General features: G+C 52.3%; 1 protein-coding gene across 1 annotated transcript; it reads right to left on the reverse strand.

Moving 5' to 3' along the window:
• Positions 1–1,214: 1,214 nt before the first annotated feature.
• On the reverse strand, positions 1,215–5,825 carry LOC144489498 (paired immunoglobulin-like type 2 receptor alpha; the record flags this gene model as incomplete). The annotated part of the gene is made up of 3 exons (XM_078207363.1): positions 5,685–5,825; positions 3,437–3,805; positions 1,215–1,457 (listed from the first exon to the last, which is right to left on the reverse strand). Coding segments are annotated over exons 1-3 (655 nt in total), but the record flags the coding sequence as incomplete, so codon positions are not given.
• Between the last annotated feature and the right edge of the window lie 7,408 nt (positions 5,826–13,233).

Genomic DNA, 13,233 nt, shown 5'->3' on the forward strand with positions numbered 1-13,233 from the left:
CAATTTGGTCTTTTAAAAAGCATTTAGACAGTTACATGGGTAAGATGGGTACAGAAGGATATGGGCCAACTAGCTTAGTGGTAAAAACTGGGCGGCATGGACGTGTTGGGCTGAAGGGCCTGTTTCCATGCTGTAAACCTCCATGACTCTCTCCCTCTCTGTCAGTCTGCGGGTGTCTCTGTCTCTCTTTGTCTCTCTCTCTCTGTCTCTCTCTCTCTCTGTCTGTCTCTGTCTCTCTGAAGCCTGACTAAGGCAGTTGACACACTAGCGGGGGGGAGGAGGAGGAGGAGGAATGGGGAGGGGGCGGTGAAGGGGAGCGGGGGGCAGGGGGGCAGGGGGGAGAGGGGAGGGGGGAGTGGGGGAGGGGGGAGTGGGGGAGGGGGGAGTGGGGGAGGGGGGGAGGGGGAGGGGGAGGGGGCAGGGAGGGGGGGAGGGGGGGGTGGGAGGGGAGGGGCGGGGGGTGTGGGGGCGGGGGGGAGGGGTGCGGCGGGGAGGTGGGGAGGGGGAAGGGGGCGGGGGGGAGGGGTGGGCAGGGGGGAGGTGGGGCGGGAAGGGGGGCAGGGGGGAGGGGTGGAGGGGGGGAGGGGGGAGGGGGAAGGGGGTGGGGGGGAGGGGGCGGGGGGGAGGGGTGGGCAGGGGGGAGGTGGGGCGGGGGAGGGGGGCAGGGGGCAGGGGGGAGGGGTGGAGGGGGGGAGGGGGGAGGGGGAAGGGGGTGGGGGGGAGGGGGCGGGGGGGGAGGGGGCGGGGGCGGGGGGAGGGGGGGAGGGGGTGGAGTGGGCGGGGCGAGGGTGGGAGGGGGGCGGGGCGAGGGTGGGAGGGGGGGGCGGGGGGGCAGGGGGAGGGGTGCGGCGGGGAGGGGGGAGGGGGGGAGGGAGGAGGGGGGCGGGAGGAGGGGGGGCAGGGGGAGGTGGGGCAGGGGGGCGGCCGGGGAGGGGGGCGGGGGGGTGGGGGGAGGGGGGTAGGGGGGGAGGGGTCAGGGGACAGGGGGGCAGGGGCAGAGGGGAGGGGTGGAGGGGGGAGGGGGGAAGGGGGCAGGGGGGAGGGGGCGGGGGGGAGGGGGGCGGGGGAGGGGGCGGAGGGGATGGGGGGGAGGGGGGCGGGGGGGAGGGCGGGAGTGGGGCGGGGGGAAGGTGGGAGGGGGGGGAGGGTGGGAGGGGGGAGGGGAGCGGGGGGGAGGGGGGCAGGGGGTAGGGGCGGAGGGAGGAATCACTCACCACTCTTCCCTTCCCGTTGCTTCTTCTTCCTGATGTAGATGGCAACGACCAGGGCCAAGGAAAGGAGCAGTGCCCCCACGACAATGATTCCGATCCACAGTGCCCTCTTGCTGGCATGGTTACCTGCTTTTCTGTCACGCGATTCCACCGTGATTGAGGTTGGGGTGGTGGTTGGGGTTGGGGTGGTGGTTGGGGTTGGGGTGGTGGTTGGGGTTGGGGTGGTGGTTCCGGGATGGGGCCAATCTGAAGCAGAGAAACGAAAGGTCACGCCAGCAAAATGACCGTTCCCTTCCATCCACTCAGTCCTGTTGGTTTTATTGCTTTCATTTCCATCCTTCCTCAGGCTGTCAGCATCACCAGTGAGGCCAGTCCTGATTGCTCCTGGCCGGATCAGTCGCACTTATATATTTAAGAGGTTGCATAATTGCTTTAAGAGCCGCTTTAAAAACCAGATGGGTTTTTCCGACAATGGGTCAGCAGTAGATTCTTAATTCCGGATATTTTTTTATTGAATTCAAATTCCACCATCTGCCGTGGCGGGATTCGAACCCGGGTCCGCCCAGAACGTTAGCTGACTTTCTGGATGAATAGTCTAGCGATAATACCACGAGGCCATTGCATCCCCTCAACTGATGACCATGAAACCATTGTCGATTGTCAGGAAAAACCCATCTGGTTCACTTAATGTCCTTCAGGGAAGGAAATCTGCCGTCCGTACCCGGTCTGGCCTACATGTGACTCCAGACCCACAGCCAATGTGGTTGACTCTCAACTGCCCTCCCAGGACAACTAGGAATGGGCAATAAATGCTGGCCCAGCCGGCGACCCCCATGTCCCATGAATGAATATTTAAATAAACCTCCCTTCACCACAATCCCGTTATTTACAAAGCCAACAGCAGTACACAGAGTGCTCGCAGCCAGCAGTCTACCTTCGGGAGTGCCAGAGGAACTGACACGCCCGGTTAAATACAAGGGAAGAGACTCCCTGATTGGCCCATCAATTGGCTCGTTAATCAGGGAGTTCATTCTCCGATAGGCAAACCTCAAATGGCCTGATTGAAGTCATTCCAGCAGGTGCGGTCCCATAGGCTTTGAGGGGGGGGGGGGGGAGCGTTGGCATGGGGGCATTGGAGGGGGCGGGGGCCTTGGAGGGGGCGGGGGCCCTTGGAGGGGGGGGCACTTGGAGGGGGTGCCCTTGGAGGGGGGGCCCTTGGAGGGGGGCCCTTGGAGGGGGGGCCCTTGGAGGGGGGGGCCCTTGGAGGGGGGTGCCCTTGGAGGGGGGGGCCCTTGGAGGGGGTGCCCTTGGAGGGGGGGGGCCCTTGGAGGGGGGGGCCCTTGGAGGGGGGGGCCCTTGGAGGGGGGAGCCCTTGGAGGGGGGGGACCCTTGGAGGGGGGGGTGCCTTGGAGGGGGGGCCCTTGGAGGGGGGGGGCCCTTGGAGGGGGGCCCTTGGAGGGGGGGTGACCCTTGGAGGGGGGGGGGGTGCCTTGGAGGGGGGGGCCCTTGGGGGGGGACCCTTGGGGGGGGCCCTTGGAGGGGGGGGCCCCTTGGAGGGGGGGGCCCTTGGAGGGGGGGGGGGCGTTGGAGAGGGGGGCGTTGGAGCGGGGGGGGGCATTGGAGGGGGGGCGTTGGAGGGGGGGGCGTTGGAGTGGGGGGGCGTTGGAGTGGGGGGGGGGCGTTGGAAGGGGGGGGGAGGGGGGAGGTGTTCTTGAGGGCGGAGATACCGGTGCTTTGGATCCGTGCAGCCAATGGCGGGGCGATGGGAACCGGGAACATTCCCGGGGCCAGACTGGGAGCAGAGCGGGGGTGTTGGAGGTTGAGTGGCAGAGACTGGCGGTGGATGTGGGGGGGGGGGGGTGTTGGTGGGGGGTGAGGGGTGTTGGTGGTGGGGGGGGGTTGGTGGTGGTGGGGTGGGTGGGGGGGCCAGGGAGGGGCGGGGAGGGGGGGTGTGGGGTGGGGGTTTGAGGGATTTAAAAGAACCGTGAGGAGAATTTGAATAAAAAGAGGCAATGTGGAACCATCGAAATACAAACCAAAAATGGTGAGTTTGTCAAAATGTGGAGATGGAGGCGTTCACTTGAAGAAGGGGCCGCGCTCCGAAAGCTTGTGTGGCTTTTGCTACCAAATAAACCTGTTGGACTTGAACCTGGTGTTGTTAAACTTCTTACTGAGTTTGTCAAATACAGAGAGAGGGGATTACAGAAATTAAGATAGGTCTTCACCTTGCACACTGAGTCTTGTCCCAGGGATATTTTGCCACCTCTTGGGAACATTTCCTGTTGTCTCCACACGACAGTAATATCGGTTTGAATCGCTTTGCCTCAGATGGTTAATCCGGATGGTTCCGGTCTTTTTCATATATGGATCTCCCAGGAATTCAATCCGGTCTCGGTAATCCGGGTGAACGAATGGCTTTGAGAGGTTGAATATAAATTCTCCGTGAAACTCATTCCTCCTCCAGGAGATACGAATCGTGTTGGGGCGGTAAAATTTTGGGTAAGTGAATGAACAAGGAATAACGACTGATTCCCCTTTCATACCTTCCACCCGGGGAGGCTGGCTCACGGTGTAATTATCTCCATGAATCATCGCTGAGGGAGAGGAAAACACCAAATGTTTATCAATTGTAAACCCAAATAAATCTCATCCAATTGAAAACCAGCCCCAGATTTCTCCCCGTGACAGAGGAAAACCTGTATCCCACAAAGCAATTACACAGCTCAGTTAAACACCCCGAACCCCTCGATTAGATTCCAGTCTGTAACTCACTCCTGGGTATCTGTTATTCTATATATAAACCACCCCGAACCCCTCGATTAGATTCCAGTCTGTAACTCACTCCCGGGTATCTGTTATTCTATATATAAACCACCCCGAGCCCCTCGATTAGATTCCAGTCTGTAACTCACTCCCGGGTATCTGTTATTCTATATATAAACCATCCCGAACCCCTCGATTAGATTCCAGTCTGTAACTCACTCCTGGGTATCTGTTATTCTATATATAAACCACCCCGAGCCCCTCGATTAGATTCCAGTCTGTAACTCACTCCCGGGTATCTGTTATTCTATATATAAACCACTACGATCCCCTCGATTAGATTCCAGTCTGTAACTCACTCCCGGGTATCTGTTATTCGATATATAAACCACCCCGAACCCCTCGATTAGATTCCAGTCTGTAACTCACTCCCGGGTATCTGTTATTCTATATATAAACCACCCCATACCCCTCAATTAGATTCCAGTCTGTAACTCACTCCCGGGTATCTGTTATTCTATATATAAACCACCCTGAACCCCTCGATTTGATCCCAGTCTGTAACTCACTCCCGGGTATCTGTTATCCTATATATAAACCACCCCGAACCCCTCGATTAGATTCCAGTCTGTATCTCCGTCCCGGGTATCTGTTATTCTATATATAAACCACCCCGAACCCCTCGATTAGATTCCAGTCTGTAACTCACTCCCGGGTATCTGTTATTCTATATATACACCATCCCGAACCCCTCGATTAGATTCCAGTCTGTAACTCACTCCCGGGTATCTGTTATTCTATATATAAACCACCCCGAACCCCTCGATTAGATTCCAGTCTGTAACTCACTCCCGGGTATCTGTTATTCTATATATAAACCACCCCTAACCCCTCGATTAGATTCCAGTCTGTATCTCCGTCCCGGGTATCTGTTATTCTATATATAAACTACCCCGAACCCCTCGATTAGATCCCAGTCTGTAACTCTCTCCCGGGTATCTGTTATTCTACATATAAACCATCCTGAACCCCTCGATTAGATTCCAGTCTGTAACTCACTCCCGGGTATCTGTTATTCTATATATAAACTACCCCGAACCCCTCGATTAGATTCCAGTCTGTAACTCACTCCCGGGTATCTGTTATTCCATATATAAACCATCCCGAACCCCTCGATTAGATTCCAGTCTGTAACTCACTCCCGGGTATCTGTTATTCTATATATAAACCACTACGATCCCCTCGATTAGATTCCAGTCTGTAACTCACTCCCGGGTATCTGTTATTCTATATATAAACCACCCCGAATCCCTCGATTAGATTCCAGTCTGTAACTCACTCCCGGGTATCTGTTATTCTATATATAAACCACCCCGAATCCCTCGATTAGATTCCAGTCTGTATCTCCGTCCCGGGTATCTGTTATTCTATATATAAACCACCCCAAACCCCTCGATTAGATTCCAGTCTGTATCTCCGTCCCGGGTATCTGTTATTCTATACATAAACGTCTTTCAGACTGTGGGAGGAAACCGGAGCACCCGGAGGAAACCCACACAGACACGGGGAGAACGTGCAGACTCCACACAGACAGTGACCCAAGCTGGGACTCGAACCCGGGTCCCTGGCACTGCGAGGCAGCAGAGCGAAGCACTGTGTCACTGAGCCGCTGAAAGCAGCAGCGAGGAAAACGAGATAGGGTTTACTCACCGAGGGAGAGGGACAGGAGGAGCAGGCGAATGGCAGAGTCCATCGTTGTTCCTGACTTCACTCTGAGGGTCTGGGTAAGGTGTCGCTGGTCACAGGGTAATGACAAACACCCAGAGTTCTGCTTTTTGTGTTTCCTGTTTCTCAACTGTGAACATTTGTCTCCGGTTATGAAATCGCCTCCTTGAAACATCCCGCTGACTCATTCTCGGATCCGGGTCCCCTGAACGTCCTCCCATGCAACAGCCAAACTCTCGAGAGCAAACAAGTCACATTAACACGAAATGATGTCGAAAGCTTAGGCGTCAATGCGTGACGACCATGGCTTTATTGGCCGAGAGTTCCCACGGATTGGTGTGACGGCAATCAAGGCCAAAGAGGCTGAACCCAGAGCAGAAGGAGGAGGAATGTTAACCCTAAAACCTGCAGTGGGGATAGTGATTTAGCATGGCCAATCCACCTAATCTACACATCTTTGGAGACTAAGGGGCAATTTAGCATGGCCAATCCACCTAACCTACACATCTTTGGACACGAAGCGACAATTTAGCATGGCCAATCCCCCTAACCTGCACATCTTTGGACACTAATGGGCAATTTAGCATGGCCAATCCACCTAACCTGCACATCTTTGGACACTAAGGGGCAATTTAGCATGGCCAATCCACCTAATCTACACATCTTTGGACACTAAGGGGCAATTTAGCATGGCCAATCCTCCTAATCTACACATTTTTCAACACTAAGGGGCAATTTAGCATGGCCAATCCACCTAACCTACACATCTTTGGACACTAAGGGGCAATTTAGCATGGCCAATCCACCAAACCTGCACATCTTTGGACACTAAGGGGCAATTTAGCATGGCCAATCCACCAAACCTGCACATCTTTGAACACTAAGGGGCAATTTAGCATGGCCAATCCCCCTAACCTGCACATCCTTAGACACTGAGAGGGTTTAAATATGAACACGTTCGTTGAAAGTCGTGATCAACTTGAGGTCATTGTCTCTTTAAGGGCGACACAGAGGCAGACCCATGACGATTTAATACGTCCCAACACTTGGAGAAGTTTGGGGTTTGAGTGAAGACTCACAAATGTGAAATGGTTCAAAGCTCTGTAGAATATTTCGGTCACAGATAAAGATGGATCACATCCCACCAAGAGTGAAGTTCAAGCAACAGAACGAAGGAGATGGTCATCGACTTCAGGGAGCGTAGTGAAGAATATGCCCCCGTCTACATCAACGGGGATGAAGAGGAAAGGGTGGAGAGCTTCAGCTTTCTAGGTGTCCAGATCACTAACAACCTATCCTGGTCCCTCCACGCCGACACTATAGTTAAGAAAACCCACCAATGCCTCTACTTTCTCAGGAGTCTAAGGAAGTTCCAAATGTTCGCGATGTCTCTCACCAATTTTTAAAGATGCACCATAGAAAGCAATCTTTCTGGTTGTATCACAGCTTGGTCTGGGCTCCTGCTCTGCCCAAGACCACAAGGAACTACAAAAGGGTTGTGAATGTAGCCCAATCCATCACGCAAACCAGCCTCCCATCCATTGACTCTGTCTACACTTCCCGCTGCCTCGGGGAAAAGCAGCCAGCATAATCAAGGACCCCACGCACCCCGGACATTCTCTCTTCCACCTTCTTCCATTGGGAAAAAGATACAAAGGTCTGAGGTCACGTACCAACCGACTCAAGAACAGCTTCTTCCCTGCTGCCGTCAGACTTTTGAATGGACCTACCTCGCATTAAGTTGATCTTTCTCTACACCCTAGCTATGACTGTAACACTACATCCTGCACTCTCTCCTTTCCTTCTCTATGAACGGTATGCTTTGTCTGTATAGCGCGCAAGAAACAATACTTTTCACTGTATCCCAGTACATGTGACAATAATAAATCAAATCAAATCATAGCCTTAGGAAATGCGTCAGCATGTCTCTGAGCCGGCATCTGTTTTTGGGATTTGTGAGTTACATCAGCGCAAGTTGTGCCAGAAGCCAGTTTTGAACCGTGTCAGGGTCAGGCAGACTTTTCTAATGATGTGGAAAATCCGACATTCAGAAGCGGGAATCTGTCCTTACGTTGCATTTATAAATAAATGAAAAAGGAAATCTATCGAAGCTGGAAGGAATTTGAATATTAAAAGAGTAATAGTGCCCTCTTGTGGCCATTTGTGGAGGTGTGTATGTAATACAAAACTGGAATAAACAAGTTCAGTCGTACACAGTCACTTTTGTCCTGGAACGATATTAAGGTTCTCCGACTCAATGAAGTGATGTCAGCTGTAAATCAAGGTCTTTAATGATGGTTTGAAACCATGGTTGGCACTGCTGCCTCACAACGCCAGGTACCCGGGTTTGATTCCACCTCGGGTCACTGTCTGTGTGGAGTTTGCACGTCCTGCCCCATGTCTGCATGGGTTTCCTCCGGGTGCTCTGGTTTCCTCCCACACTCCAAAGGTGTGCTGGTTAGATGGATTGGCCATGCTAAATTGCACCTTAGTGTCCAAAATGTTCAGGTTAGGTGGATTGACCATGCTAAATTGCACCTTAGTGTCCAGAATGTTCAGGTTAGGTGGATTGGCCATGCTAAATTGCCCCTTAGCATCCAAAGATGTGCGGATTAGGTGGATTGGTCATGCTAAATTGCCCCTTAGTGCCCAAAGATGTGTAGGTTAGGTGGATTGGCCATGCTAATTTGCACCTTAGTGTCCAAAATGTTCAGGTTAGGTGGATTGGCCGTGCTAAATTGCCCCTTAGCGTCCAAAGATGTGCAGGTTAGGTGGATTGGCCATGCTAAATTGCCCCTTAGTGTCCAAAGATGTGCAGGTTAGGTGAATTGGCCATGCTAAATTGCCCCTTAGTGTCCAAAGATGTGTAGGTTAGGTGGATTGGCCATGCTAAATTGTTCCTTAGTGTCCAAAGATGTGTAGGTTAGGTGGATTGGCCATGGTAAATTGCCTCTTAGTGTCCAAAGATGTGTAGGTTAGGTGGATTGGCCATGCTAAATTGTTCCTTAGTGTCCAAAGATGTGTAGGTTAGGTGGATTGGCCATGCTAAATTGTTCCTTAGTGTCCAAAGATGTGTAGGTTAGGTGGATTGGCCATGCTAAATTGCCCCTTAGTGTCCAAAGATGTGCGGATTAGGTGGATTGGCTATGCTAAATTGCCCCTTAGTGTCCAAAGATGTGTAGGTTAGGTGGATTGACCATGCTAAATTGCACCTTAGTGTCCAAAGATGTGCCGGTTTGGTTGATTGACTATACTCAATAACCTCTTTGAATTGAATTGGATTCAGGGGAAACCTGTTGGGGACCTGATCAGAAACTCTTGGTAATTTTGTGAAGTTTGCGTGGATCCAAACTTTTCCCTTTGATTTTGGCATTAGGGTGAGCGTAAGGTGTTTGACTCAAGCTATGATTCAAAGAAGCCACTAGGAAGCTTTTATTAAAGCAAACTTTATTTCAGGACACATATAGAATATGACAACAAGTACTAGCATCGCTTTCACCAATTGAAGTACTCAAACATGGCATGGTTTAATTCTTAACAGCGAGCTATCTCTGTTGTTCCAATGTAAGCAACATGCGTCCATCAATATAAATCCTTTTCTCAGACCATGTTAGCACCAACGACCGATATGCTCAGGTGGATGCTCGATTTTAACACCTCTGGACAGAGATCCAGACAGACACCTGCCTACCGACCCTCATACAGCAAGCTGCAGAGAAAGATCCAATCAGCAGAATCTTAGAGGAAGAGACTCATTCCCTCATGGATTCCCGTCTCTGAATCCAGAGAGAGACACAGCGAAAAGCGACCTCTCTCTAAAGACCCCAAACAGCAGACGTGAGCTTGAGTTCTTTGTGTAAGCCTAGCTCCACCCGTACTCCCATCACTCAACCGAACCAAGTCCGAGGGATGAAGAGTTTGTCATATGAGGAGCGGTTGAGAACTCTTGGTCTGTACTCGATGGAGTTTAGAAGGATGAGGGAGGGGGGATCTAATTGAAACTTATGGGATACTTAGAGGTTCCAGATAGAGTGGACGTGGAGAGGATGTTTCCACTAGAGCGAGAGGCTAGAATTCGAGGGCACAACCTCAGAGTGAAGGGACGCTCCTTTCAACCGGAGATGAGGAGGAATTTCTTCAGCCAGGGAGTGGTGAATCTGTGGAACTCTTTGCCGCAGAAGGCTGCGGAGGCCGGGTCATTGAGTGTCTTTAAGACGGAGATGGATAGGTTCTTGATTAATGAGGGGATCAGGGGTGATGGGGAAAAGGCAGGAGAATGGGGATGAGAAAAATGTCAGCCGTGATTGAATGGCGGAGCAGACCCGATGGGCCGAGTGGCCTCATTCTGCTCCTATGTCTTATGGTCTATCCTGCAAAAGCCCAGAGGAAAACACTCAGAACAGCAGAACAGGTTTGTTTCAGATTAAAACAAACATTTTAGCAATTCGGAACAACTGTGCTGCTGCAGGAACAAGTGAGGATGCCGGTTACAGACCGTGTGTTAGAAAAGACGGTTAAAGAAATCTGCAGTCGATACCTGACTCAAATACATGTCTTAAAGGCAAAGGAACATCACAAAGACAAGTGTTTTTTATTCATTTGTGGGACATGTGTGTCACTGGCTGGTCCAGCATTTATTTTCCATCCCTAGTTGCCCTTGGAGGGCAGTTGAGAGTCAACCACATTGGCTGTGGCTCTGGAGTCACATGTAGGCCAGACCGGGCAAGGACGACAGATTTCCTTCCCTAAAGGAACCAGATGGATTTTTCCGACAATATGTCATCAGTCGGTTCTTAATTCCAGGCATTTTTTATTGAATTCAAATTCCACCATCTGCCGTGGCGGGGATTCGAACCCGGGTTCCCCGGAACATGAGCTGAGTTTCTGGATTGATAGTCGAGCGATGATAGCGCTAGCCTTGGGGCGGCACGGTGGCACAGTGGGTTAGCGCTGCTGCTTCACAGCGCCAGGGACCAGGGTTCGATTCCCGGCTTGGGTCACTGTCTGTGTGGAATCTGCACGTTCTCCCCCCAGTGTCTGCGTGGGTTTCCTCCGGGTGCTCCGGTTTCCTCCCACAGTCCGAAAGACGTGCTGGTTAGGGTGCATTGGCTGGACTAAATTCTCCCTCAGTGTTACCCGAACAGGTGCCGTAGTGTGGCGACTCGTGAATTTTCGGAGTAACTCCATTGCAGTGTTAATGTCAGCCTACTTGTGACACCAATAAATATAATTTGAATGTATAGCAAGTGGAATTCACTGAACAGAATCTGTTGAAACATTATCGGGACAGCAAACAGTGTGTAGTATCTATTTAAAAGGGAGAATGGTAAGATTGACGCTTGGAGGTGGCACAGGGGTTAGCATTGCTGCCTCACAGCGCCAGGGACCCGGGTTCGATTCCAGCCTCGGGTCACTGTCTGTGCGGAGTCTGCGTGGGATTACTCCGGGTGCTCTGATTTCCTCCCACAGTCCAAAGATGTGCGGGTTAGGTGGATTGGCCATGGTAAATTGAGGCTAGTGCCAGGTGGATTGGGGGTTAGCAGGGTAAATGTGTGGGGTTACAGGAATAGTGCCTGGGTGGGATTGTGGTCGGTGCAGACCCGATGGGCCGAATGGCCTCCTTCTCTGCATGGAGGTCAGTGACCAGTGGAGTGCCCCAGGGATCTGTTCTGGGACCCTTGCTGTTTGTCATTTTCATAAATGACCTGGATGAGGAAGTGGAGGGATGGGTTGGTAAGTTTGTTGACGACACCAAGGTAGGGGGTGTTGTGGATAGTTTGGAGGGATGTCAGAAGTTGCAGCGAGACATAGATAGAATGCGAGACTGGGCGGAGAAGTGGCAGATGGACTTCAACCCGGATAAGTGTGTAGTGATCCATTTTGGCAGATCCAATGGGATGAAGCAGCAGTATAATATGAAGGGTACCATTCTTAGCAGTGTAGAGGATCAGAAGGACCTTGGGGTCCGGGTCCATAGGACTCTTAAATCGGCCTTGCAGGTGGAGGATGCGGTCAAGAAGGCGTACGGCGTACTAGCCTTCATTAATCGAGGGATTGAGTTTAGGAGTCGGGAGATAATGCTGCAGCTTTATAGGACCCTGGTTAGACCCCACTTGGAGTACTGCGCGCAGTTCTGGTCACCTCATTACAGGAAAGATGTTGAAGCCATTGAAAGGGTGCAGAGGAGATTTACAAGGATGTTGCCTGGATTGGGGGGCATGCCTTATGAGGATAGGTTGAGGGAGCTTGGTCTCTTCTCCCTGGAGAGACGAAGGATGAGAGGTGACCTGATAGAGGTTTACAAGATGTTGAGAGGTCTGGATCGGGTAGACTCTCAGAGGCTATTTCCAAGGGCTGAAATGGTTGCTACGAGAGGACACAGGTTTAAGGTGCTGGGGGTTAGGTACAGAGGAGATGTCAGGGGTAAGTTTTTCACTCAGAGGGTGGTGGGTGAGTGGAATCGGCTTACGTCGGTGGTGGTGGAGGCAAACTCGTTGGGGTCTTTTAAGAGACTTCTGGATGAGTACATGGGATTTAATGGGATTGAGGGCTATAGATAGGCCTAGAGGTAGGGATATGATCGGCGCAACTTGTGGGCCGAAGGGCCTGTTTGTGCTGTGGCTTTCTATGTTCTATGTTCTATACTGTCGGGGTTCGATGATCAGTTGCGGATGTGTCCCTGTTGTGTGATGGTGAGTGGTCCTGAGGTTTTGGTGGGGCGCAGTACACCAGGAAATACGGCAGCTTCCCTCCGTCTAGACGGGGCGGGACTTCAGTCCGATCCACACGCCCCGCGTTGGGTCTCTTCGCTCGACCTCGGAGCGGGAGAATCTGGAATTGAGGACACGGATTTAGTGTGGGAAATCCGCCAATGGCGAACGGAGAACAGGAAAACGACCAGGAACTCTGATCCTCATTACTTTCACTCCCGGGGACGCGGGCATCGCTGGCAAGGCCAATGCTTGCTGCCCATTCCCCAATTGCCCCCTTGAGAAGGTGGTGGGTGAGCCGGCTTCTTGGACCCGCTGCTGTCCCGTGCGGTGTGGGTCCCGCAATTTCACCCCACGGCAGTGAAGGAACATTGGTATATTTCCAAGTCGGGCTGCGGGTGTGACTTGGAGGGGATCGTAGCCTCCCATCCATTGACTCTGTCTACACTTCCCGCTGCCTCGGGAAAAGCAGCCGGCATAATCAAGGACCCCACGCACCCCGGACATTCTCTCTTCCACCTTCTTCCGTCGGGAAAAAGATACAAAAGTCTGAGGTCACGTACCAACCGACTCGAGAACAGCTTCTTCCCTGCTGCCATCAGACTTTTGAATGGACCGAACTTGTATTAAGTTGATCTTTCTCTACACCCTAACTTTGACTGTAACACTACATTCTGCACTCTCCGCTTTCCTTCTCTATGAACGGTATGCTTTGTCTGTATAGCGCGCAAGAAACAATACTTTTCACTGTATCCCAATACATGTGACAATAATAAATCAAATCAAACCAAACCCCAGCTGGGACTGGAACTCTATACTCTGCA

Source organism: Mustelus asterias, unplaced genomic scaffold, assembly GCF_964213995.1.
Source record: "Mustelus asterias unplaced genomic scaffold, sMusAst1.hap1.1 HAP1_SCAFFOLD_2243, whole genome shotgun sequence".
Lineage (NCBI taxonomy): Eukaryota > Metazoa > Chordata > Chondrichthyes > Carcharhiniformes > Triakidae > Mustelus > Mustelus asterias.